We start from the raw sequence: 25,616 nt of genomic DNA on the forward strand, positions 1-25,616 counted from the left end.
GAGCCATAATTCAACTTTCAAACCCACTTACTGACTTGAAAGCAACGAGACGGCGTTAGCACCCTACAAAACTGGCAGCGGTGGGATTCGAACCCACGCCTCTGGAGAGACTGGAGCCTTAATCCAGCGCCTTGGACAGCTCGGCCACGCTACCCCGTTGTCAGCTGTTGGCCAGCCGAGCTCAAACCGAAGCTGATCGATCGTCCAGGAGCTTAAGTGACTATATCTAATGCCCGCAAGCAGTGGAATGACCCCAGATAAAACACATCTTTCTCAAGGTTCTGCATTGGCCGGGAATCGAACCCGGGTCAACTGCTTGGAAGGCAGCTATGCTTGCCACTATACCAGCAATGCCCACAACATCCTCCATGATCGTACAGCATTTCGAGCCACGGTTCGACTTTTCACACCACCTACTGACGTCCAACTAGTAATTGATTGCCCTAAAACTGGTTTATACTTCTGTCGAGTTTGGAACACTTGGCCTAATCCGGATGTGCTCGACCGTCACAAGAGACGAAATGCCTCTCACACTTTGTATTGTCTGGTGATGGAGCCACTATACCTACGATGCCCCAAGAAAGCATCAACGACAACATGTCGAGCCACAGTTCACCTTTAAAACCCACTTACTGACTTGAAAGCAACGAGACGGCATTAGCACCCTACAAAAGTGGCAGCAGTCGGATTCGAACCCACGCCTCCGGAGAGACTGGAGCCTAAATCCAGCGCCTTGGACCGCTCGGCCACGCTACCCCGTTGTCAGCTGTTGGCCACCCGAGCTTCTCCCAAAACTGATCGATACTGAACTAGTAACAGATTGCCCTAAACCTGGTTTATACTTCTGTCGAGTTTGGAACACTTGGCCTACTCCGGATGTGTTCGACCGTCACAAGAGACGAAATGCCTCTTCACGGTTTGTATTGTCTGGTGATGGAGCAACTATACCTACGATCCCCCAAGAAAGCATAAACGACAACACAACACGTCGAGCCACAGTTCACCTTTCAAACCCACTTACTGACGTGAAAGCAATGAGACGCCGTTAGCACCCTACAAAAGTGGCAGCGGTGGGATTCGAACCCACGCCTCCGGAGAGACTGGAGCCTTAATCCAGCGCCTTGGACCGCTCGGCCACGCTACCCCGTTGTCAGCTGTTGGCCAGCCGAGCTCGAACCGAAGCTGATCGATCGTCCAGGAGCTCACGTGACTATATCTAATGCCCGCAAGCAGTGGAATGACACCAGATAAAACACATTTTTCTCAAGGTTCTGCATTGGCCGGGAATCGAACCCGGGTCAACTGCTTGGAAGGCAGCTATGCTTGTCACTATACCACCAATGCCCACAACATCCTCCATGATCGCACAGCTTTTCGAGCCACGGTTCGATTTTTCACACCACCTACTGACGTCCAACTAGTAAGAGATTGCCATAAACCTGGTTTATACTTCTGTCGAGTTTGGAACACTTGGCCTAATCCGGATGTGCTCGACCGTCACAAGAGCCGAAATGCCTCTCACACTTTGTATTGTCTGGTGATGGAGCCACTATACCTACGATGCCCCAAGAAAGCATCAACGACAACATGTCGAGCCATAATTCAACTTTAAAACCCACTTACTGACTTGAAAGCAACGAGACGGCATTATCACCCTACAAAAATGGCAGCAGTCGGATTCTAACCCACGCCTCCGGAGAGACTGGAGCCTAAATCCAGCGCCTTGGACGGCTCGGCCACGCTACCCCGTTGTCAGCTGTTGGCCACCCGAGCTTCTCCCAAAACTGATCGATACTGAACTAGTAACAGATTGCCCTAAACCTGGTTTATACTTCTGTCGAGTTTGGAACACTTGGCCTACTCCGGATGTGTTCGACCGTCACAAGAGACGAAATGCCTCTTCACGGTTTGTATTGTCTGGTGATGGAGCCACTATACCTACGATGCCCCAAGAAAGCATCAACGACAACACAACACAACACGTCGAGCCACAGTTCACCTTTCAAACCCACTTACTGACGTGAAAGCAATGAGACGCCGTTAGCACCCTACAAAAGTAGCAGCGGTGGGATTCGAACCCACGCCTCCGGAGAGACTGGAGCCTTAATCCAGTGCCTTGGACCACTCGGCCACGCTACCCCGTTGTCAACTGTTGGCCAGCCGAGCTCGAACCGAAGCTGATCGATCGTCCAGGAGCTCACGTGACTATATCTAATGCCCGCAAGCAGTGGAATGACACCAGATAAAACACATTTTTCTCAAGGTTCTGCATTGGCCGGGAATCGAACCCGGGTCAACTGCTTGGAAGGCAGCTATGCTTGCCACTATACCACCAATGCCCATGACATCCTCCATGATCGCACAGGTTTTCGAGCCACGGTTCGATTTTTCACACCACCTACTGACGTCCAACTAGTAAGAGATTGCCATAAACCTGGTTTATACTTCTGTCGAGTTTGGAACACTTGGCCTAATCCGGATGTGCTCGACCGTCACAAGAGCCGAAATGCCTCTCACACTTTGTATTGTCTGGTGATGGAGCCACTATACCTACGATGCCCCAAGAAAGCATCAACGACAACATGTCGAGCCATAATTCAACTTTAAAACCCACTTACTGACTTGAAAGCAACGAGACGGCATTATCACCCTACAAAAATGGCAGCAGTCGGATTCTAACCCACGCCTCCGGAGAGACTGGAGCCTAAATCCAGCGCCTTGGACGGCTCGGCCACGCTACCCCGTTGTCAGCTGTTGGCCACCCGAGCTTCTCCCAAAACTGATCGATACTGAACTAGTAACAGATTGCCCTAAACCTGGTTTATACTTCTGTCGAGTTTGGAACACTTGGCCTACTCCGGATGTGTTCGACCGTCACAAGAGACGAAATGCCTCTTCACGGTTTGTATTGTCTGGTGATGGAGCCACTATACCTACGATGCCCCAAGAAAGCATCAACGACAACACAACACAACACGTCGAGCCACAGTTCACCTTTCAAACCCACTTACTCACGTGAAAGCAATGAGACGCCGTTAGCACCCTACAAAAGTGGCAGCGGTGGGATTCGAACCCACGCCTCCGGAGAGACTGGAGCCTTAATCCAGCGCCTTGGACCGCTCGGCCACGCTACCCCGTTGTCAACTGTTGGCCAGCCGAGCTCGAACCGAAGCTGATCGATCGTCCAGGAGCTCACGTGACTATATCTAATGCCCGCAAGCAGTGGAATGACACCAGATAAAATACATTTTTCTCAAGGTTCTGCATTGGCTGGGAATCGAACCCGGGTCAGCCGCGCGGGAGGCTGCGATGAATGGTCTTAACTTCCTTAACTTTTCCCATTCATTCTCTATGGCTATCCTTAACCATATCGAATACTACCATTTGTGGCCACTATGGGGATTTGGGGGGCGCTGTTTCGCGGTTTTCTTACGAGATAGAGAAGCGTCTCAGATCAGAATATTTTTTGAGAGAACAGTACACGTAGATCTGCACTGAGGTAAGATATCCATCTGGATAGATCTAAAAATAGCTAGCTAAATCATGAATGAACATGTTATTTTACTCATCTCTGCTTTGTGAAAACTCAACATTGAGCACGCTATGACTCTCAGTCTAACAGTATGAATGAATGAAACTGTATGTACAGTAGCCACTAATGCAATGTTACGTTGGTACTACTATAACTTCCCAAAGTTATTCAGTAACGTTAGTTACTAACAATATACCGACAATGGTTTGCCAGCATGTTATGTAAAATTAATAGTGAATCGTGAATAAAAGTCATGTTAGAAGAGAGCTGTTCGCAGCTAATACACATTCCAAGACAAAGGACATTGAGGGGGATTGTTGGGGGATGGGGGAGGATGGGGGAGTTGAGATGAGGCACATTCACCTCAAGTAAGCACACTCATCGAATAGATACAGATCTACTGTAGGGCAGTGTAGTTTGAAAATACTCTGGCTACCACCCCCTCTTGACATGTAATTTGTTGTAATTATTGAATGTGTTATTTCTTTTAAATACAGATGTCTAAGCAAGTTTTTAGTTTTTATCCTGGGAGAGTGGTGGTGGTCTTTCGGAAGGGGTCACATGGCTACCTTCTCCAAGATGCAACTGAGGAAGCCAAGCGTTGGAAGGACTCCTCTGTCTCTCTGAAGGACAAGTCAGCACCCATAAAGGAGGAGCAGATGAGGGCAAGGGCGTGCTCTTTGGTCCGTGACCGAGGGGGGGATGTGTCTGATCAAACTGAGGTGTTGGGGGAGTATACTTTACAGTTTGGAAAGTATAAGGGGAAATTGGTCAGATGGCTCCTTGAAAATGATGTGGGGTACACTCTGTACCTCATTAAACAATTTGAAAAGGAGCAAATGGCTGGCATGCCTTTGGATGGGCCCAGCAAAGACAGCCTGCGGTCCTTTGTAGGGTATGCCAATTCCTTCAAGGAAATCAAGGCAGTGCTGGAGTACGAGGCCAGGAGGACCGGGGCTGTCAGCTCAGTGGAGGAGGACCAACAGGTCGGCTTTGGCCGCATGCCAACAAGGACCTGGGGTGACGTCTGGGAGGGTAGGGCAGATGGCTTTGCAGCGTTCGTTCTGTCCCGGACCACCACTCCGGGAACTAGCATGGACAAACTGAAGCGGTACCTGACCAAGAAGACCCAGGAGGCATCCATGTCCTCTCCTCTGCTCGCCTCCAGCCAAGCCGTGGGTAGGTCATCAGTATTAATTAAATATTATAAGTAATTTAATGCTTGTGATTATGGTTAACTTTCATTTGATGCATGTAACAGATAGGATATAAATGTAACTATTGTACAGTGAAAGGAATACATTCTTATGTTTCTTTCCTGTTTGCACCACAGTCATGGATGAAGATGAAGACCTGGAGCAAGCCATGCTGAACATCTCCCCCTCCAAGATGGTCAAGCAGAGCTGTAAGTGAATGTTCCTTTGTGGGCCTTGTTGTGTGTGACTGAGGACACATTTAAAGCAATATGCTTTTGAACTGCTACTTGACAGCATGTTGTACATCTTTTCATCTCTGCTTTGTCACTAGCTGCTGCCCTGTCTTCGGGTGCATCTTCATCTCCCAGGAATAAGAGACCAGCAGGCCGAGGTCTCTTTGCATATCAGTTGTTGGGACCAAGACATGACTCTTGGTCAATGTTCATGCCACGTTCCTGGCCTTGTTCAATGTTCATGCCACGTTTCTGGCCTTGTTCAATGTTTATGGTGTTCTGCCTTTCAAAACTCCAATCATGAATTTACATCCTCTCCATCGTTGATGGTAAGTGTTTTTTTTCTTATACTCTGCATGATTCCCATTATGAATTTACAGGCTCTTCGTTGAGGGTAAGTGTTATTTGTCTTATACTCTGCATGATGACTGCATGAATGTGCATGCCACCGTTTGCATTGTTTGCTTAACAGGTTTTTGAACACAATTATTTATTTAGGATTAAAGCTGTTTGATAGTTGCTGACAGATCCAATTGAGAGAAGTTCTTACATGCAAACAAAGCACACATGCAATTTGCCTCTGTCAGTCTGAAATATAACTTTTACACGGTGACTAACTTTGTCCTTTTTTTCAGGATATAAGAATCCATCCGCTGCTCAGTCTAAACTGCCTGGTAACAGACTGGACCCCAGCACTGCTCAAGGTAAAATGATCATGTTCCTAGGACTACATCTGAATCTCTTGCAATTTAAAAACATACTACAAACAATATGTTGTGTTTTGCATGAGCTACTATGTTAGATGTTGAGAATAACATTGTGCTTTCTGTAATAGAAAAGAGTAAACCAGCAGCCACACTCTCCAGACCAGACCAGGGTGATGGACTCACTTCTTTGTTGCCAGGTTAATATTGATGTCTACATGCGCCTAACTAGATACAAGATTTAATCAAACATAACTTACTTACCTCATTTAACTCTTAGCCTGTGATTGAAAGTCATCTCTCACTGCAGTCCCGGTAGCAAAAAGACAGGTTGTGAGCTATATACATATTTTGTCATTAGATCCCCCAGTTCCAGTGAAGGCTCCAGTGCCAGTTCCGCCCGAGTTGCTTGCACTGGGCCTGTGTACAGAGTCAGCAAACACTGCTATCTCAAAAGGTATGAGTCACTATTATTTAATAATATAATTACTTGAAAGTATTTAAAAATATTTTATATGTTTAAAAATCTATGTATTTAGTCTGTTGTTTACAGAATGTAGTTGCTCATCATTATCATCTGTCATCCTGCAGCCTCTCCCCGACTGGCTCCTGTGCTGTCTGCAGCCACCATGCCACCGCACTCTGCTCCATCTCCTGCCACGTCTGCTGCTGTCGCTCTACCCTGTCCTGTTCCAGCCGCAGCTGGTGCGCTACCTACCCCAGCTCCGTCTACCATCCCACCACCACTCCATAGGAAGGACCAAGACGTCAGCCAGTGGAACTGCTCCCAAAACCAGAAGATGTGGATGAAAACGGAGATGGAATCTTTGGGACTTTGGCCAGGATCTCGACCTGTACGACATCTGATGGGTATGATCTCCTTGTGGCGTCATCCACCCCAACCAGAACTCATAGATCCAGTCTATGATATGCCATCTCCCAAGTACTTCCAGCTACATCCATTTTTCATTTGGAAACCGGAGCATGCAATTATGGAGAGAGTGAGGAACAATTACATTTTACCCTGCCTCTACGGCTGCTCCACTCCCCATGTGGTTTCGGCAGGAGTTGGGCGACCCCGGGTCATTATTGGGACCAGCGGCCAGTACTACATCTTGGCCTCTCGGCTGAACTGCAAAACATGCAAGAGGTACTGGTTCGCTGACAAACCCCAGTGGATGGAAATGCTGCCACAACTCTTCTGCAACATCCTGCCAGCATTTCTCACCCACAAAAAAGCCATCTGCAAAACGGTAATGGATGAGCTATGTCGCACAGGGAGGTCGGCCACAGACATGGCAAATCAGCTGAATGAGGCTCTGCACCTACGGTACGAGAGGGCACACCTTGCCTATCTGTTGACTGTACAGAATGTGCAGGATGGTGACTCCGGCCTGTATGGGCAGAAGACCATCACAGGCACCATGCGGAAGGACAACACCCCTGATCCCTTTGGTACCTACGACTTGACCAATGGCTGGTGTGGGGTAGCCATCAGTCCCCGCTACCTAGTAGACTGCCTCGTACATGAGTACCACCGTAAGGAGAAGACCCTCACTCTTGTCCTGCAAGGCACTTTTGGGCAGGTCATTCGAGCTGACCACACACGGAAGGTGGCCCGGAAGGTGGTGCTCTCATCCGGAACCATGTCCTCGTGATGAATGAGAACTGGATGATCCTGTCCTGGGTGATGCTTCAGTCAGAGAGTGACCGGTCGCTGGAACCCATGTACGAGGGGCTGTCTCATCGCTACGACTCAGCTGGACTGCCGAAGGCAAAGTACCAGTGGGTGGACAGGTAAAAGCCAGATCACAGCTTTTGTATTCAATTTTACACAGGACAGAAACATTTAGCAAAATATAATATACTATATAGTTACAGGGGATTGTATGCAGGTGACATAGAAACTCAAAGCCTATCATTAATTTGTGTTTTTCTCTCTCTCTCTCTCACTGTGTGAGCAGGGACTGCTGTGCTGATTTCCGGATCCCAAACCTTGACCCCCAGGAGCACCTCCACTGGGATTTATGGAAAACCACGGAAGCTGTGGTGACGGGGGCAACATCTGGGAACCTGACCAACTCATGTGCCTCCCGGGGAAAGTACAGCAGCGACATCACTGTCAAACTGGACCTTTTCCATTGCATGCGGCGGTTCTCAAGGGAGTGCGTGTCAGAGCACCATACACTCCACAGCACTTTCTGCCGGTTCCTCAGTGCTGCATTCTGTGTGGTGGACCAGACTGACCTGCAGAGGCTGACGGAGGCATACGCCTTCTGTGGGATCAGGCCTGCCAATCCCACAAAGCAGCATATCCGGGAACACTGCCGGACCAAGGTACTTTTGAATGTTCATAACATTAATAATGCTTGTTATGTTATAACATAAATAAGAAAAATACGTAATTTAATTTCTGTATTCCGTTAATGCATATGAAATCATCTGTAATCCTTTTTTCAATTGTAAGGTACCACAACCTACAGAGCTGCTGGAGAGAGTGGAGAGCGTCCTCAAACAGTTCTTCCTAGAGACAGATCCCAATGGTGTCTACCTCTTCAAGCCGTCCATGCTAAAGCTGTGGAGACTCCAGAGGGTGCACATCCTGAGAGGCTGCCTGAGTGATCCAGAAGAGGAGGACGGGATCCTTTACAGACACGGAGGAACAGTGCAGCTCAACCACGTCAAGGGTGAAGGAGCAGCTGTCCCAGTGTGGATCCCTGTGAGAGGCACCTCCCAACAGGAGGGTTTCCATGCGCATCAGGCACGGTGGATCACAGGCAACTGTGTTTCCTCCGAGCTCTTCCAGGCTCAAGGCATGATGGGCATGGCACGGTGGAACTTTCAGAGATTGGTGGATCTGAAGTTACCGGACGTGAAGCTACCTGCAGTCTTTGACCCAGTGCTCATCATGCAGCTGAACGTGGCATCGGAGAGGGTGACCGGCCATGCCAAATACCCTGCACTGCAGTTGAGCCACAGAGACACAGGGGAGAGATTTGGCCTGCAGTATGTGGAGCCAGGCTGTCGCCCTGTGCCTCTGGACTGGTTCAAGAACAGGTCCCAGGGGGCTGATGAAGAGGGAGCTGAGGAAGAGGAGGCTGAACGGGTGGTCGCCGACCAGCCCTTCATCACGCCAGAAGACAATGTAAGTTGCATTGATAGCACTTTGTAATTTACCCTTTCAAACGTACACAGGTTATACCTGCAGACTAAGCACACATGTTTAAATAATTAAAATGCATGTACTTCCTCTGTTGCAGGATGACGTCTTTGGTGAGGCTTCTGGAGTCTTGCCCCAGACCACAGTCCAGCCAGTCCAATCAACCTCCACTCAAGGTAATTTTGCAAATATCCCTCATTTTACACATCTGCTAGTAAAATGTGAATGAGATGCAACACTCAAGTTGCACTGATGCTTGATAGAGCAAGATTTTATATTTATTATGTGTTATTTCTACTTGTCTTCAGGTCTGCCAACGACACCTGCACTGCCCATCACAGCAAACCCGCGTGCTGCTCGCACAATGTCCATCAAGGCAGGCGGGCTTCTGTACGTCTTGGACCATTCCCGGTGGACAGAGGCCATGAAGGAGGTCATCGACGGCCTCATAGGAATCCACCAAGGGTCGAAGGATTTCCTGCAGAGGGTGGACAGTGACTACGCTGGCTTGGTGCAGGCTGCTTCCCGTGATCCCAATAGCCTGTTGCATCCAACAACAAAGCAACACATTTCACAGTATGTGAAGCATTGGGCAAAGCGGACCAACGCCAGCACGTCCCTGAACACCAGCCCAGAGAAACTTCTGGAGACGCAGCAGCTGTGGCAGCACCTGACGGCAGAGAGTGAGACCAAGAGCGTGCCGGTGGTGACCATACCACCCGCTGCGGTCAATCCACCTGGGAGAGATCCCCAGGAGGCCCCTCTGACCAAGGCTGCTATCGAGGACATGGTGCGGGACATAGTCCAGAAGCAGACGGCACTGCAACAACAGCAGCAGCAGCAGCTGGGCAAAAAGAAGACGAGGAACTGTCTTGCCTGTGGCCAGCCGAAGTCGCGATACCAGGGAGACGGTTCCTCCATCCACCTCTTCTACCAGTCTGGGGAGGTCAAGTACTTTTACTGCTCACAAAGAGTCCACAAGCTCTATGCAGCAGAAGGCCTGAATGACCCCAGAATGCCGTTTGAGGACTTTGCGGACACCCCTTTCTTTGGGAAAGAGCTTGAGGCAGCCAAGCTCAGGTCAGCAGAGGCACGGAGGTTGGCTGATCTGCGGGGGAAACGGAGGGCGGCAGAACAGCAGCCCACCGGTCGGCTCTGCAAGTTCTGCCGCAAGCCCATCAAGCAGGGGCCAGAAAGCCCTGTGTACCATTCGTACCAAAAATGTGTACCATTCGTTCCGGGGTGTGGCGGGCAGGTACATTTACTGTCCTACCAGGGTGCTGTCCCTGTACAAGGCAGACGGAATGAATGCTGAAATGACCTGGGGGGAGTTTCAACAATCAGCCTTCTACAAGGCAGAGAAGAAGAGGTGGGCTGAGGAGAAGGGGAAGTAGGCAAACTGTACATAAAAATTTTAGTAAATAGTTCAAATAAATAATATGACTGTTTTGCACTTAATCTAGGTTATTTGTACAAGCCTTGATTACATGTTCCAATAAATGGCCAAAATAAGATTGTGTGTTCATCTCAGTTATTTGTATCACAATTAATCATCAAATAAATGTTCATGATGTATGAAAATGGAGATGGATCAGACTATTGATTACCATTGACCCCTTAAGACTCATCTGTACAAATGTCTTCATTTAGTGGCTCAAACAAATCCAGGCAACTGGTTACACTGAAAATAAATCCCCAATATTAGAGGTTTTTACCAGAATATATTTTTTTATATTCCATCAAAACCAGACAATATACAAACAATGAAAATAGTGCCAACGGACAATACACAATCTTGTTAATAAACAAGGCTAAATACAATTATGATGTATTTGTAATGTACAATACTGCAATTTTAGATGTAGATTAGAGGTATCTCAGTATGGCCTTTTACATTGGTTTGATATATAGCAGATAACCAGTGCCACTATATTGTATCATTGAAAGAAGTACAATAAATCATTTGTAATAAACATCGTCGTGACTGGGATTCGACACGAGTACCCCAATTTTTCCCTTTACAGGTACAGGCGTCTGCCCGCCGCGTGGAAGGCAGCTATGCTTGCCACTATACCACCAATGCCCACAACATCCTCCATGATCGCACAGTATTTCGAGCCACGGTTCGATTTTTCACACCACCTACTGACGTCCAACTAGTAAGAGATTGCCATAAACCTGGTTTATACTTCTGTCGAGTTTGGAACACTTGGCCTAATCCGGATGTGCTCGACCGTCACAAGAGACGAAATGCCTCTCACACTTTGTATTGTCTGGTGATGGAGCCACTATACCTACGATGCCCCAAGAAAGCATCAACGACAACACAACACAACACGTCGAGCCACAGTTCACCTTTCAAACCCACTTACTGACGTGAAAGCAATGAGACGCCGTTAGCACCCTACAAAAGTGGCAGCGGTGGGATTCGAAACCATGCCTCTGGAGAGACTGGAGCCTAAATCCAGCACCTTGGACCGCTCGGCCACGCTACCCCGTTGTCAGCTGTTGGCCAGCCGAGCTCAAACCGAAGCTGATCGATCGTCCAGGAGCTCACGTGATTATATCTAATGCCCGCAAGCAGTGGAATGACACCAGATAAAACACATCTTTCTCAAGGTTCTGCATTGGCCGGGAATCGAACCCGGGTCAACTGCTTGGAAGGCGGCTATGCTTGCCACTATACCACCAATGCCCACAACATCCTCCATGATCGCACAGCTTTTCGAGCCACGGTTCGATTTTTCACACCACCTACTGACGTCCAACTAGTAAGAGTTTGCCGTAAACCTGGTTTATACTTCTGTCGAGTTTGGAACACTTGGCCTAATCCGGATGTGCTCGACCGTCACAAGAGACGAAATGCCTCTCACACTTTGTATTGTCTGGTGATGGAGCCACTATACCTACGATGCCCCAAGAAAGCATCAACGACAACACATCGAGACACAGTTCACCTTTCAAACCCACTTACTGACGTGAAAGCAATGAGACGCCGTTAGCACCCTACTAAAGTGGCAGCGGTGGGATTCGAACCCACGCCTCCGGAGAGACTGGAGCCTTAATCCAGCGCTTTGGACCGCTCGGCCACGCTACCCCGTTGTCAGCTGTTGGCCAGCCGAGCTCAAACCGAAGCTGATCGATCGTCCAGGAGCTCACGTGATTATATCTAATGCCCGCAAGCAGTGGAATGACACCAGATAAAACACATCTTTCTCAAGGTTCTGCATTGGCCGGGAATCGAACCCGGGTCAACTGCTTGGAAGGCGGCTATGCTTGCCACTATACCACCAATGCCCACAACATCCTCCATGATCGCACAGCTTTTCGAGCCACGGTTCGATTTTTCACACCACCTACTGACGTCCAACTAGTAAGAGTTTGCCATAAACCTGGTTTATACTTCTGTCGAGTTTGGAACACTTGGCCTAATCCGGATGTGCTCGACCGTCACAAGAGACGAAATGCCTCTCACACTTTGTATTGTCTGGTGATGGAGCCACTATACCTACGATGCCCCAAGAAAGCATCAAAGACAACACATCGAGACACAGTTCACCTTTCAAACCCACTTACTGACGTGAAAGCAATGAGACGCCGTTAGCACCCTACTAAAGTGGCAGCGGTGGGATTCGAACCCACGCCTCCGGAGAGACTGGAGCCTTAATCCAGCGCCTTGGACCGCTCGGCCACGCTACCCCGTTGTCAGCTGTTGGCCAGCCGAGCTCGAACCGAAGCTGATCGATCGTCCAGGAGCTCACGTGACTATATCTAATGCCCGCAAGCAGTGGAATGACACCAGATAAAACACATCTTTCTCAAGGTTCTGCATTGGCCGGGAATCGAACCCGGGTCAACTGCTTGGAAGGCAGCTATGCTTGCCACTATACCAACAATGCCCACAACATCCTCCATGATCGCACAGCTTTTCGAGCCACGGTTCGATTTTTCACACCACCTACTGACGTCCAACTAGTAAGAGTTTGCCATAAACCTGGTTTATACTTCTGTCGAGTTTGGAACACTTGGCCTAATCCGGATGTGCTCGACCGTCACAAGAGACGAAATGCCTCTCACACTTTGTATTGTCTGGTGATGGAGCCACTATACCTACGATGCCCCAAGAAAGCATCAACGACAACATGTCGAGCCACAGTTCACCTTTCAAACCCACTTACTGACTTGAAAGCAACGAGACGGCGTTAGCACCCTACAAAACTGGCAGCGGTGGGATTCGAACCCACGCCTCCGGAGAGACTGGAGCCTAAATCCAGCACCTTGGCCCGCTCGGCCACGCTACCCCCGTTGTCAACTGTTGGCCAGCCGAGCTCCAACCGAAGCTTATTGATCGTCCAGGAGCTCACGTGACTAGTCTAATGCCTGCAAGCAGTGGAATGACACCAGATAAAACACATCTTTCTCAAGGTTCTGCATTGGCCGGGAATCTAACCCGGGTCAACTGCTTGGAACGCAGCTATGCTTGCCACTATACCACCAATGCCCACGACATCCTCCATGATCGCACAGCATTTCGAGCCACGGTTCGACTTTTCACACCACCTACTGACGTCCAACTAGTAATTGATTGCCCTAAAACTGGTTTATACTTCTGTCGAGTTTGGAACACTTGGCCTAATCCGGATGTGCTCGACCGTCACAAGAGACGAAATGCCTCTCACACTTTGTATTGTCTGGTGATGGAGCCACTATACCTACGATGCCCCAAGAAAGCATCAACGACAACATGTCGAGCCACAGTTCACCTTTCAAACCCACTTACTGACTTGAAAGCAACGAGACGGCATTAGTACCCTACAAAAGAGGCAGCAGTCGGATTCGAACCCACGCCTCCGGAGAGACTGGAGCCTAAATCCAGCGCCTTGGACCGCTCGGCCACGCTACCCCGTTGTCAGCTGTTGGCCACCCGAGCTTCTCCCAAAACTGATCGATACTGAACTAGTAACAGATTGCCCTAAACCTGGTTTATACTTCTGTCGAGTTTGGAACACTTGGCCTTCTCCGGATGTGTTCGACCGTCACAAGAGACGAAATACCTCTTCACGGTTTGTATTGTCTGGTGATGGAGCCACTATACCTACGATGCCCCAAGAAAGCATCAACGACAACACAACACAACACGTCGAGCCACAGTTCACCTTTCAAACCCACTTACTGACGTGAAAGCAATGAGACGCCGTTAGCACCCTACAAAAGTGGCAGCGGTGGGATTCGAACCCACGCCTCCGGAGAGACTGGAGCCTTAATCCAGCGCCTTGGACCGCTCGGCCACGCTACCCCCGTTGTCAACTGTTGGCCAGCCGAGCTCGAACCGAAGCTGATCGATCGTCCAGGAGCTCACGTGACTATATCTAATGCCCGCAAGCAGTGGAATGACACCAGATAAAACACATTTTTCTCAAGGTTCTGCATTGGCCGGGAATCGAACCCAGGTCAACTGCTTGGAAGGCAGCTATGCTTGCCACTATACCACCAATGCCCACGACATCCTCCATGATCGCACAGCTTTTCGAGCCACGGTTCGATTTTTCACACCACCTACTGACGTCCAACTAGTAAGAGATTGCCATAAACCTGGTTTATACTTCTGTCGAGTTTGGAAAACTTGGCCTAATCCGGATGTGCTCGACCGTCACAAGAGACGAAATGCCTCTCACACTTTGTATTGTCTGGTGATGGAGCCACTATACCTACGATGCCCCAAGAAAGCATCAACGACAACATTTCGAGCCACAGTTCACTTTTAAAACCCACTTACTGACTTGAAAGCAACGAGACGGCATTAGCACCCTACAAAAGTGGCAGCAGTCGGATTCGAACCCACGCCTCCGGAGAGACTGGCGCCTAAATCCAGCGCCTTGGACCGCTCGGCCACGCTACCCCCCCCCGTTGTCAGTTGTTGGCCACCCGAGCTTCTCCCAAAACTGATCGATACAGAACTAGTAACAGATTGCCCTAAACCTGGTTTATACTTCTGTCGAGTTTGGAACACTTGGCCTAATCCGGATGTGCTCGACCGTCACAAGAGACGAAATGCCTCTCACACTTTGTATTGTCTGGTGATGGAGCCACTATACCTACGATGCCCCAAGAAAGCATCAACGACAACACAACACAACGAGCCACAGTTCACCTTTCAAACCCACTTACTGACGTGAAAGCAAGGAGACGGCGTTAGCACACTGCAAAAATGGCAGCAGTCGGATTCAGAATATTTCTCTAAGTTGATTAGTAAGAACAAACACAACACTAAGTTCCTATTTGATACTGTTGCAAAACTCACTAAGAAAAGTACACTCTGTGTTAGTTCAGATCTCTCTCCCAATGATTTCTTAGATTTCTTTGACCAAAAAATCTATGCAATAAGGGACAAACTACAGACTAGTCCTGGAGGAGTGGCCATCAACACTGATTTTCCCTCTGTACCCAGCATTCTGCATGTTGAGACTCTCACTCACTTTAACCCTATTTCTATGGAAGCATTCATCAAGCTGATAGATTCCTCGAAACCCACTAGCTGCCTTCTCGATCCCCTCCCTGCCAAACTTTGTAGGGAACTTCTCCATATTATTGGACCGCCCATGCTTAGTATTATTAATGAATCTCTTGTAACTGGACAAGTCCCTGACGATTTCAAACAAGCTATTATCAAGCCCCTTCTTAAAAAACCAAACCTGGATCCAGGTTGTCTTAGCAATTACAGGCCCATTTCAAATTTGCCATCTCTCTCCAAAATTTTGGAAAAAGCTGTGGCAAAACAGCTCACTGAGCACCTCTCCTCAAATCAGCTCTATGAACCTCTCCAGTCTGGATTTCGTCTTCACCACAGCACTGAAACTGCATTAGCCAAGGTAGTCAATGATCTATTATTAGCCTCTGACGCTGGCTTTAGCTCTGTCCTTGTTCTTCTAGACCTAAGTGCAGCTTTTGACACTGTAGATCATGAGATTCTCCTGGAACGTATGGAGAACTATGTTGGGATTTCTGGTACTTCACTTCAGTGGTTCAGATCGTATCTATCTGATAGATCACAATATGTCCACTATGATGGTTGCTCATCCAGGAGCTCCATTGTAAAATACGGAGTACCACAGGGTTCAGTTTTAGGCCCTCTGTTATTTTCACTCTATATGTTGCCTTTAGGAAACATAATTAGAAGTTTTGGGGTAGATTTTCACTGCTATGCAGATGATACTCAGCTATACATGTCTATAAAGCCGGGAGAATTTCCACATGCTATGGAAACCTGTGTTTCCGGGTTGAAAACTTGGATGACTGCAAATTTCCTTCTTCTTAATTCGGATAAAACCGAATTCTTCCATTTTTTCTCCCGGTGGGAGTTTTTCTGGGAGTTTTTCCTTGTCTTCCTTGAGGGTTTAGGTTGGTTGAGGGGCAGTTCTATGGGCGCATGTGAAGCCCTCTGTGACATGCTTGCGTGTAAAAAGGGCTATACAAATAAATTTGATTTGATTTGATTTGATAAAACCGAGGTTCAAATTTTTGGTCCGAAAAAACACCGAAATAATTTATCCCATCTAACCTTAGACTTAGACGGCGTCAAAGTATCTCAAAGCCAGCTGGTAAAAAATCTGGGAGTCACAATGGACCCAGACCTTTCATTTGAGTACCATATTAAGCAAATCACCAGAACAGCATTTTTCCATATACGTAATATTGCCAAAATACGAAAATTCCTCTCAAAGGATGATGCTGAAAAACTATTACATGCTTTTGTTACGTCCCGATTGGACTACTGCAATGTGTTGTTCTCTGGCCTCCCAATTACCTACCTAAAAAACTTACAGCGGGTGCAAAATGCTGCTGCTAGACTATTGACTAAAACTAGAAAGTTTGATCATATAACATCGACTCTTATCTCTTTACACTGGCTCCCTATCCAAGCCAGAGCTGATTTCAAAGTTCTACTACTAACTTACAAATCTCTGCATGGATTGGCACCACTGTACCTCTCCGGTCTCCTTGCACCCTATTGCCCCGCAAGGTCTCTAAGATCTCAAAATGCCGGCTATCTGGTAATACCCAAAGTTAAGAAAAAAACTGCTGGAGGTAGGGCGTTCTCATATAGAGCACCTCTTCTTTGGAACAAATTACCCATCTCAATTAAGGAAGCTGATACTGTCTCGACATTTAAAACTAGATTAAAAACGTTCTTGTTTAGTCAATTCTATGATTGTTAAAGGGAAGTATGTGTGTACTTTCTATGTAAACCTGGGATGTGTGCTTGCCTATGTGTGTATCACATGTAACTTTTAAATTTTAATTATAGCTTATGTTCACATTGCCCAGCTAGATGTTACAAATAAAGTAAACCTGTTACTGTATATTGTTAGTATTATTATTATTATAGTTCCGTTGCTGTATATTGTTACTGTTATAGTTTTTATTACTAGTTGGAGACAACGGGGGACTGGCTGTTTTCATCCTTATTCGTATAAGTATAACCTACTTTAGAGTTCTTTCCCCTGGAACAGATTTCATGTTCCAACTGAGGGGGGCTGTCGTTGTTTTGGTGTGTGGGGCTGCATCAAATACCCTTTTTGCTCTGTTAAATTGCTGCACTAGTCCACACTTGACCGGTGGGGATCTCATTCTATTTTGACTGTAACTGTTAGCTGCTCCTGGCATTCTCTAATCCCTGCTCTCCTCTCTGTCCCCCCCCCACACATTCCCTGTGGTGTGGGGGGTTTGAGCTGTCAGGACCTGCTTGGTCGTCGGTCTGCCAACGCTGAACCAGGTCGTCACCCGGAATCCAGTCTCCATGACGGCCAACAGCGAGTTTCCCGGTCCCATCCAACGTCTATAAAGCCGAACAATGGATTTTGGTGTTTCAAAACCCATTGACACTGTATGACTATGTTTAGCTTGTGTTCTGCTCCTCTCTCTTACCAACCGTCTCTGGAGGAGGGGATCCCTCTCTGAATTGCTCCTCCCAAGGTTTCTTCCATTTTTTCTCCCGGTGGGAGTTTTTCTGGGAGTTTTTCCTTGTCTTCCTTGAGGGTTTAGGTTGGTTGAGGGGCAGTTCTATGGGCGCATGTGAAGCCCTCTGTGACATGCTTGCGTGTAAAAAGGGCTATACAAATAAATTTGATTTGATTTGATTTGATTTGATTCGAACCCACGCCTCCGGAGAGACTGGAGCCTAAATCCAGCGGCTTGGACCGCTCGGCCACGCTACCCCGTTGTCAGTTGTTGGCCACCCGAGCTTCTCCCAAAACTGATCGATACTGAACTAGTAACAGATTGCCCTAAACCTGGTTTATACTTCTGTCGAGTTTGGAACACTTGGCCTAATCCGGATGTGCTCGACCGTCACAAGAGACGAAATGCCTCTCACACTTTGTATTGTCTGGTGATGGAGCCACTATACCTACGATGCCCCAAGAAAGCATCAACGACAACATGTCGAGCCACAGTTCACCTTTCAAACCCACTTACTGACGTGAAAGCAATGAGACGCCGTTAGCACCCTACAAAAGTGGCAGCGGTGGGATTCGAAACCATGCCTCCGGAGAGACTGGAGCCTAAATCCAGCACCTTGGACCGCTCGGCCACCCTACCCCGTTGTCAACTGTTGGCCAGCCGAGCTCCAACCGAAGCTGATTGATCGTCCAGGAGCTCACGTGACTAGTCTAATGCCCGCAAGCAGTGGAATGACACCAGATAAAACACATCTTTCTCAAGGTTCTGCATTGGCCGGAAATCGAACCCAGGTCAACTGCTTGGAAGGCAGCTATGCTTGACACTATACCACCAATGCCCACGACATCCTCCATGATCGCACAGCTTTTCGAGCCACGGTTCGATTTTTCACACCACCTACTGACGTCCAACTAGTAAGAGATTGCCATAAACCTGGTTTATACTTCTGTCGAGTTTGGAACACTTGGCCTAATCCGGATGTGCTCGACCGTCACAAGAGACGAAATGCCTCTCACACTTTGTATTGTCTGGTGATGGAGCCACTATACCTACGATGCCCCAAGAAAGCATCAACGACAACACATCGAGACACAGTTCACCTTTCAAACCCACTTACTGACGTGAAAGCAATGAGACGCCGTTAGCACCCTACTAAAGTGGCAGCGGTGGGATTCGAACCCACGCCTCCGGAGAGACTGGAGCCTTAATCCAGCGCTTTGGACCGCTCGGCCACGCTACCCCCGTTGTCAGCTGTTGGCCAGCCGAGCTCAAACCGAAGCTGATCGATCGTCCAGGAGCTCACGTGACTATATCTAATGCCCGCAAGCAGTGGAATGACACCAGATAAAACACATCTTTCTCAAGGTTCTGCATTGGCCGGGAATCGAACCCGGGTCAACTGCTTGGAAGGCAGCTATGCTTGCCACTATACCACCAATGCCCACGACATCCTCCATGATCGCACAGCTTTTCGAGCCACGGTTCGATTTTTCACACCACCTACTGACGTCCAACTAGTAAGAGTTTGCCATAAACCTGGTTTATACTTCTGTCGAGTTTGGAACACTTGGCCTAATCCGGATGTGCTCGACCGTCACAAGAGACGAAATGCCTCTCACACTTTGTATTGTCTGGTGATGGAGCCACTATACCTACGATGCCCCAAGAAAGCATCAACGACAACATGTCGAGCCACAGTTCACCTTTCAAACCCACTTACTGACTTGAAAGCAACGAGACGGCGTTAGCACCCTACAAAACTGGCAGGGGTGGGATTTGAACCCACGCCTCCGGAGAGACTGGAGCCTAAATCCAGCGCCTTGGACGGCTCGGCCACGCTACCCCGTTGTCAACTGTTGGCCAGCCGAGCTCCAACCGAAGCTGATCGATCGTCCAGGAGCTCACGTGACTAGTCTAATGCCCGCAAGCAGTGGAATGACACCAGATAAAACACATCTTTCTCAAGGTTCTGCATTGGCCGGGAATCGAACCCGGGTCAACTGCTTGGAAGGCAGCTATGCTTGCCACTATACCACCAATGCCCACGACATCCTCCATGATCGCACAGCATTTCGAGCCACGGTTCGACTTTTCACACCACCTACTGACGTCCAACTAGTAATTGATTGCCCTAAAATTGGTTTATACTTCTGTCGAGTTTGGAACACTTGGCCTAATCCGGATGTGCTCGACCGTCACAAGGGACGAAATGCCTCTCACACTTTGTATTGTCTGGTGATGGAGCCACTATACCTACGATGCCCCAAGAAAGCATCAACGACAACATGTCGAGCCACAGTTCACCTTTAAAACCCACTTACTGACTTGAAAGCAACGAGACGGCATTAGCACCCTACAAAAGTGGCAGCGGTCGGATTTGAACCCACGCCTCCGGAGAGACTGGAGCCTAAATCCAGCGCCTTGGACCGCTCGGCCACGCTACCCCGTTGTCAGCTGTTGGCCAGCCGAGCTCAAACCGAAGCTGATTGATCGTCCAGGAGCTCACGTGACTATATCTAATGCCCGCAAGCAGTGGAATGACACCAGATATAACACATCTTTCTCAAGGTTCTGCATTGGCCGGGAATCGAACCCGGGTCAACTGCTTGGAAGGCAGCTATGCTTGCCACTATACCACCAATGCCCACGACATCCTCCATGATCGCACAGCTTTTCGAGCCACGGTTCGATTTTTCACACCACCTACTGACGTCCAACTAGTAAGAGTTTGCCATAAACCTGGTTTATACTTCTGTCGAGTTTGGAACACTTGGCCTAATCCGGATGTGCTCGACCGTCACAAGAGACGAAATGCCTCTCACACTTTGTATTGTCTGGTGATGGAGCCACTATACCTACGATGCCCCAAGAAAGCATCAACGACAACATGTCGAGCCACAGTTCACCTTTCAAACCCACTTACTGACTTGAAAGCAACGAGACGGCGTTAGCACCCTACAAAACTGGCAGCGGTGGGATTCGAACCCACGCCTCCGGAGAGACTGGAGCCTAAATCCAGCACCTTGGACCGCTCGGCCACGCTACCCCCGTTGTCAACTGTTGGCCAGCCGAGCTCCAACCGAAGCTGATCGATCGTCAAGGAGCTCACGTGACTAGTCTAATGCCCGCAAGCAGTGGAATGACACCAGATAAAACACATCTTTCTCAAGGTTCTGCATTGGCCGGGAATCGAACCCGGGTCAACTGCTTGGAAGGCAGCTATGCTTGCCACTATACCACCAATGCCCACGACATCCTCCATGATCGCACAGCTTTTCGAGCCACGGTTCGATTTTTCACACCACCTACTGACGTCCAACTAGTAAGAGATTGCCATAAACCTGGTTTATACTTCTGTCGAGTTTGGAACACTTTGCCTAATCCGGATGTGCTCGACGTTACAAGAGACGAAATGCCTATCACACTTTGTATTGTCTGGTGATGGAGCCACTATACCTTCGATGCCCCAAGAAAGCATCAACGACAACATGTCGAGCCACAGTTCACCTTTAAAACCCACTTACTGACTTGAAAGCAACGAGACGGCATTAGCACCCTGCAAAAGTGGCAGCAGTCGGATTTGAACCCACGCCTCCGGAGAGACTGGAGCCTAAATCCAGCGCCTTGGACCGCTCGGCCACGCTACCCCCGTTGTCAGCTTTTGGCCAGCCGAGCTCAAACCGAAGCTGATTGATCGTCCAGGAGCTCACGTGACTATATCTAATGCCCGCAAGCAGTGGAATGACACCAGATATAACACATCTTTCTCAAGGTTCTGCATTGGCCGGGAATCGAACCCGGGTCAACTGCTTGGAAGGCAGCTATGCTTGCCACTATACCACCAATGCCCACGACATCCTCCATGATCGCACAGCTTTTCGAGCCACGGTTCGATTTTTCACACCACCTACTGACGTCCAACTAGTAAGAGTTTGCCATAAACCTGGTTTATACTTCTGTCGAGTTTGGAACACTTGGCCTAATCCGGATGTGCTCGACCGTCACAAGAGACGAAATGCCTCTCACACTTTGTATTGTCTGGTGATGGAGCCACTATACCTACGATGCCCCAAGAAAGCATCAACGACAAAATGTCGAGCCACAGTTCACCTTTCAAACCCACTTACTGACTTGAAAGCAACGAGACGGCGTTAGCACCCTACAAAACTGGCAGCGGTGGGATTCGAACCCACGCCTCCGGAGAGACTGGAGCCTAAATCCAGCACCTTGGACCGCTCGGCCACGCTACCCCCGTTGTCAACTGTTGGCCAGCCGAGCTCCAACCGAAGCTGATCGATCGTCAAGGAGCTCACGTGACTAGTCTAATGCCCGCAAGCAGTGGAATGACACCAGATAAAACACATCTTTCTCAAGGTTCTGCATTGGCCGGGAATCGAACCCGGGTCAACTGCTTGGAAGGCAGCTATGCTTGCCACTATACCACCAATGCCCACGACATCCTCCATGATCGCACAGCTTTTCGAGCCACGGTTCGATTTTTCACACCACCTACTGACGTCCAACTAGTAAGAGTTTGCCATAAACCTGGTTTATACTTCTGTCGAGTTTGGAACACTTGGCCTAATCCGGATGTGCTCGACCGTCACAAGAGACGAAATGCCTCTCACACTTTGTATTGTCTGGTGATGGAGCCACTATACCTACGATGCCCCAAGAAAGCATCAACGACAAAATGTCGAGCCACAGTTCACCTTTCAAACCCACTTACTGACTTGAAAGCAACGAGACGACGTTAGCACCCTACAAAACTGGCAGCGGTGGGATTCGAACCCACGCCTCCGGAGAGACTGGAGCCTAAATCCGCACCTTGGACCGCTCGGCCACGCTACCCCGTTGTCAACTGTTGGCCAGCCGAGCTCCAACCGAAGCTGATCGATCGTCAAGGAGCTCACGTGACTAGTCTAATGCCCGCAAGCAGTGGAATGACACCAGATAAAACACATCTTTCTCAAGGTTCTGCATTGGCCGGGAATCGAACCCGGGTCAACTGCTTGGAAGGCAGCTATGCTTGCCACTATACCACCAATGCCCACGACATCCTCCATGATCGCACAGCTTTTCGAGCCACGGTTCGATTTTTCACACCACCTACTGACGTCCAACTAGTAAGAGATTGCCATAAACCTGGTTTATACTTCTGTCGAGTTTGGAACACTTGGCCTAATCCGGATGTGCTCGACGTTACAAGAGACGAAATGCCTATCACACTTTGTATTGTCTGGTGATGGAGCCACTATACCTACGATGCCCCAAGAAAGCATCAAAGACAACACAACACAACACGTCGAGCCACAGTTCACCTTTCAAACCCACTTACTGACGTGAAAGCAATGAGACGCCGTTAGCACCCTACAAAAGTGGCAGCGGTGGGATTCGAAACCATGCCTCCGGAGAGACTGGAGCCTAAATCCAGCACCTTGGACCGCTCGGCCACCCTACCCCGTTGTCAACTGTTGGCCAGCCGAGCTCCAACCGAAGCTGATTGATCGTCCAGGAGCTCACGTGACTAGTCTAATGCCCGCAAGCAGTGGAATGACACCAGATAAAACACATCTTTCTCAAGGTTCTGCATTGGCCGGAAATCGAACCCAGGTCAACTGCTTGGAAGGCAGCTATGCTTGACACTATACCACCAATGCCCACGACATCCTCCATGATCGCACAGCTTTTCGAGCCACGGTTCGATTTTTCACACCACCTACTGACGTCCAACTAGTAAGAGATTGCCATAAACCTGGTTTATACTTCTGTCGAGTTTGGAACACTTGGCCTAATCCGGATGTGCTCGACCGTCACAAGAGACGAAATGCCTCTCACACTTTGTATTGTCTGGTGATGGAGCCACTATACCTACGATGCCCCAAGAAAGCATCAACGACAACACATCGAGACACAGTTCACCTTTCAAACCCACTTACTGACGTGAAAGCAATGAGACGCCGTTAGCACCCTACTAAAGTGGCAGCGGTGGGATTCGAACCCACGCCTCCGGAGAGACTGGAGCCTTAATCCAGCGCTTTGGACCGCTCGGCCACGCTACCCCCGTTGTCAGCTGTTGGCCAGCCGAGCTCAAACCGAAGCTGATCGATCGTCCAGGAGCTCACGTGACTATATCTAATGCCCGCAAGCAGTGGAATGACACCAGATAAAACACATCTTTCTCAAGGTTCTGCATTGGCCGGGAATCGAACCCGGGTCAACTGCTTGGAAGGCAGCTATGCTTGCCACTATACCACCAATGCCCACAACATCCTCCATGATCGCACAGCTTTTCGAGCCACGGTTCGATTTTTCACACCACCTACTGACGTCCAACTAGTAAGAGTTTGCCATAAACCTGGTTTATACTTCTGTCGAGTTTGGAACACTTGGCCTAATCCGGATGTGCTCGACCGTCACAAGAGACGAAATGCCTCTCACACTTTGTATTGTCTGGTGATGGAGCCACTATACCTACGATGCCCCAAGAAAGCATCAACGACAACATGTCGAGCCACAGTTCACCTTTCAAACCCACTTACTGACTTGAAAGCAACGAGACGGCATTAGTACCCTACAAAAGTGGCAGCAGTCGGATTCGAACCCACGCCTCCGGAGAGACTGGAGCCTAAATCCAGCGCCTTGGACCGCTCGGCCACGCTACCCCCGTTGTCAGCTGTTGGCCAGCCGAGCTCAAACCGAAGCTGATCGATCGTCCAGGAGCTCACGTGACTATATCTAATGCCCGCAAGCAGTGGAATGACACCAGATAAAACACATCTTTCTCAAGGTTCTGCATTGGCCGGGAATCGAACCCGGGTCAACTGCTTGGAAGGCAGATATGCTTGCCACTATACCACCAATGCCCACGACATCCTCCATGATCGCACAGCTTTTCGAGCCACGGTTCGATTTTTCACACCACCTACTGACGTCCAACTAGTAAGAGTTTGCCATAAACCTGGTTTATACTTCTGTCGAGTTTGGAACACTTGGCCTAATCCGGATGTGCTCGACCGTCACAAGAGACGAAATGCCTCTCACACTTTGTATTGTCTGGTGATGGAGCCACTATACCTACGATGCCCCAAGAAAGCATCAACGACAACATGTCGAGCCACAGTTCACCTTTCAAACCCACTTACTGACTTGAAAGCAACGAGACGGCGTTAGCACCCTACAAAACTGGCAGCGGTGGGATTCGAACCCACGCCTCCGGAGAGACTGGAGCCTAAATCCAGCACCTTGGACCGCTCGGCCACGCTACCCCGTTGTCAACTGTTGGCCAGCCGAGCTCCAACCGAAGCTGATCGATCGTCAAGGAGCTCACGTGACTAGTCTAATGCCCGCAAGCAGTGGAATGACACCAGATAAAACACATCTTTCTCAAGGTTCTGCATTGGCCGGGAATCGAACCCGGGTCAACTGCTTGGAAGGCAGCTATGCTTGCCACTATACCACCAATGCCCACGACATCCTCCATGATCGCACAGCTTTTCGAGCCACGGTTCGATTTTTCACACCACCTACTGACGTCCAACTAGTAAGAGATTGCCATAAACCTGGTTTATACTTCTGTCGAGTTTGGAACACTTGGCCTAATCCGGATGTGCTCGACGTTACAAGAGACGAAATGCCTATCACACTTTGTATTGTCTGGTGATGGAGCCACTATACCTACGATGCCCCAAGAAAGCATCAACGACAACATGTCGAGCCACAGTTCACCTTTCAAACCCACTTACTGACTTGAAAGCAACGAGACGGCATTAGTACCCTACAAAAGTGGCAGCAGTCGGATTCGAAGCCACGCCTCCGGAGAGACTGGAGCCT

The 25,616-nt window shown here is 48.9% G+C and overlaps 1 protein-coding gene and 28 non-coding genes across 29 annotated transcripts; 1 reads left to right on the forward strand and 28 right to left on the reverse strand.

The window, feature by feature from the left end:
* Nucleotides 1–72: 72 nt before the first annotated feature.
* Nucleotides 73–154, reverse strand: trnal-aag. The gene has a single exon. It is a non-coding gene; the product is annotated as a tRNA-Leu (tRNA).
* Nucleotides 155–674: 520 nt separating this feature from the next.
* trnal-uag lies at nucleotides 675–756 on the reverse strand. Its single transcript has one exon. It is a non-coding gene; the product is annotated as a tRNA-Leu (tRNA).
* A 306-nt stretch (nucleotides 757–1,062) lies between these two features.
* On the reverse strand, nucleotides 1,063–1,144 carry trnal-aag. Its single transcript has one exon. It is a non-coding gene; the product is annotated as a tRNA-Leu (tRNA).
* Nucleotides 1,145–2,057: 913 nt separating this feature from the next.
* Nucleotides 2,058–2,139, reverse strand: trnal-aag. The gene has a single exon. It is a non-coding gene; the product is annotated as a tRNA-Leu (tRNA).
* A 128-nt stretch (nucleotides 2,140–2,267) lies between these two features.
* Nucleotides 2,268–2,339, reverse strand: trnag-ucc. The gene has a single exon. It is a non-coding gene; the product is annotated as a tRNA-Gly (tRNA).
* Nucleotides 2,340–3,052: 713 nt separating this feature from the next.
* trnal-aag lies at nucleotides 3,053–3,134 on the reverse strand. Its single transcript has one exon. It is a non-coding gene; the product is annotated as a tRNA-Leu (tRNA).
* Nucleotides 3,135–6,085: 2,951 nt separating this feature from the next.
* On the forward strand, nucleotides 6,086–8,837 carry LOC124489261. Its single transcript, XM_047051963.1, has 5 exons — nucleotides 6,086–6,122; nucleotides 6,257–7,204; nucleotides 7,291–7,462; nucleotides 7,630–8,002; nucleotides 8,133–8,837. The coding sequence occupies exons 2-5, from the start codon at nucleotides 6,295–6,297 to the stop codon at nucleotides 8,835–8,837; spliced, it is 2,160 nt and encodes a 719-aa protein (XP_046907919.1). The 5' UTR covers nucleotides 6,086–6,122; nucleotides 6,257–6,294.
* Nucleotides 8,838–11,840: 3,003 nt separating this feature from the next.
* On the reverse strand, nucleotides 11,841–11,922 carry trnal-aag. The gene has a single exon. It is a non-coding gene; the product is annotated as a tRNA-Leu (tRNA).
* A 520-nt stretch (nucleotides 11,923–12,442) lies between these two features.
* trnal-aag lies at nucleotides 12,443–12,524 on the reverse strand. The gene has a single exon. It is a non-coding gene; the product is annotated as a tRNA-Leu (tRNA).
* Nucleotides 12,525–13,044: 520 nt separating this feature from the next.
* trnal-uag lies at nucleotides 13,045–13,126 on the reverse strand. The gene has a single exon. It is a non-coding gene; the product is annotated as a tRNA-Leu (tRNA).
* A 913-nt stretch (nucleotides 13,127–14,039) lies between these two features.
* Nucleotides 14,040–14,121, reverse strand: trnal-aag. The gene has a single exon. It is a non-coding gene; the product is annotated as a tRNA-Leu (tRNA).
* Nucleotides 14,122–14,250: 129 nt separating this feature from the next.
* On the reverse strand, nucleotides 14,251–14,322 carry trnag-ucc. The gene has a single exon. It is a non-coding gene; the product is annotated as a tRNA-Gly (tRNA).
* Nucleotides 14,323–18,941: 4,619 nt separating this feature from the next.
* On the reverse strand, nucleotides 18,942–19,023 carry trnal-aag. Its single transcript has one exon. It is a non-coding gene; the product is annotated as a tRNA-Leu (tRNA).
* A 129-nt stretch (nucleotides 19,024–19,152) lies between these two features.
* On the reverse strand, nucleotides 19,153–19,224 carry trnag-ucc. Its single transcript has one exon. It is a non-coding gene; the product is annotated as a tRNA-Gly (tRNA).
* Nucleotides 19,225–19,753: 529 nt separating this feature from the next.
* Nucleotides 19,754–19,825, reverse strand: trnag-ucc. Its single transcript has one exon. It is a non-coding gene; the product is annotated as a tRNA-Gly (tRNA).
* Nucleotides 19,826–20,145: 320 nt separating this feature from the next.
* Nucleotides 20,146–20,227, reverse strand: trnal-uag. The gene has a single exon. It is a non-coding gene; the product is annotated as a tRNA-Leu (tRNA).
* A 128-nt stretch (nucleotides 20,228–20,355) lies between these two features.
* On the reverse strand, nucleotides 20,356–20,427 carry trnag-ucc. Its single transcript has one exon. It is a non-coding gene; the product is annotated as a tRNA-Gly (tRNA).
* Nucleotides 20,428–20,747: 320 nt separating this feature from the next.
* trnal-uag lies at nucleotides 20,748–20,829 on the reverse strand. Its single transcript has one exon. It is a non-coding gene; the product is annotated as a tRNA-Leu (tRNA).
* A 128-nt stretch (nucleotides 20,830–20,957) lies between these two features.
* Nucleotides 20,958–21,029, reverse strand: trnag-ucc. Its single transcript has one exon. It is a non-coding gene; the product is annotated as a tRNA-Gly (tRNA).
* Nucleotides 21,030–21,559: 530 nt separating this feature from the next.
* On the reverse strand, nucleotides 21,560–21,631 carry trnag-ucc. Its single transcript has one exon. It is a non-coding gene; the product is annotated as a tRNA-Gly (tRNA).
* A 320-nt stretch (nucleotides 21,632–21,951) lies between these two features.
* Nucleotides 21,952–22,033, reverse strand: trnal-uag. Its single transcript has one exon. It is a non-coding gene; the product is annotated as a tRNA-Leu (tRNA).
* A 128-nt stretch (nucleotides 22,034–22,161) lies between these two features.
* trnag-ucc lies at nucleotides 22,162–22,233 on the reverse strand. The gene has a single exon. It is a non-coding gene; the product is annotated as a tRNA-Gly (tRNA).
* Nucleotides 22,234–22,761: 528 nt separating this feature from the next.
* On the reverse strand, nucleotides 22,762–22,833 carry trnag-ucc. The gene has a single exon. It is a non-coding gene; the product is annotated as a tRNA-Gly (tRNA).
* Nucleotides 22,834–23,763: 930 nt separating this feature from the next.
* Nucleotides 23,764–23,845, reverse strand: trnal-aag. Its single transcript has one exon. It is a non-coding gene; the product is annotated as a tRNA-Leu (tRNA).
* Nucleotides 23,846–23,974: 129 nt separating this feature from the next.
* trnag-ucc lies at nucleotides 23,975–24,046 on the reverse strand. The gene has a single exon. It is a non-coding gene; the product is annotated as a tRNA-Gly (tRNA).
* A 320-nt stretch (nucleotides 24,047–24,366) lies between these two features.
* Nucleotides 24,367–24,448, reverse strand: trnal-uag. The gene has a single exon. It is a non-coding gene; the product is annotated as a tRNA-Leu (tRNA).
* Nucleotides 24,449–24,577: 129 nt separating this feature from the next.
* trnag-ucc lies at nucleotides 24,578–24,649 on the reverse strand. Its single transcript has one exon. It is a non-coding gene; the product is annotated as a tRNA-Gly (tRNA).
* A 320-nt stretch (nucleotides 24,650–24,969) lies between these two features.
* On the reverse strand, nucleotides 24,970–25,051 carry trnal-uag. The gene has a single exon. It is a non-coding gene; the product is annotated as a tRNA-Leu (tRNA).
* Nucleotides 25,052–25,178: 127 nt separating this feature from the next.
* Nucleotides 25,179–25,250, reverse strand: trnag-ucc. Its single transcript has one exon. It is a non-coding gene; the product is annotated as a tRNA-Gly (tRNA).
* Between the last annotated feature and the right edge of the window lie 366 nt (nucleotides 25,251–25,616).

Source organism: Hypomesus transpacificus, unplaced genomic scaffold (assembly GCF_021917145.1).
Source record: "Hypomesus transpacificus isolate Combined female unplaced genomic scaffold, fHypTra1 scaffold_188, whole genome shotgun sequence".
NCBI lineage: Eukaryota > Metazoa > Chordata > Actinopteri > Osmeriformes > Osmeridae > Hypomesus > Hypomesus transpacificus.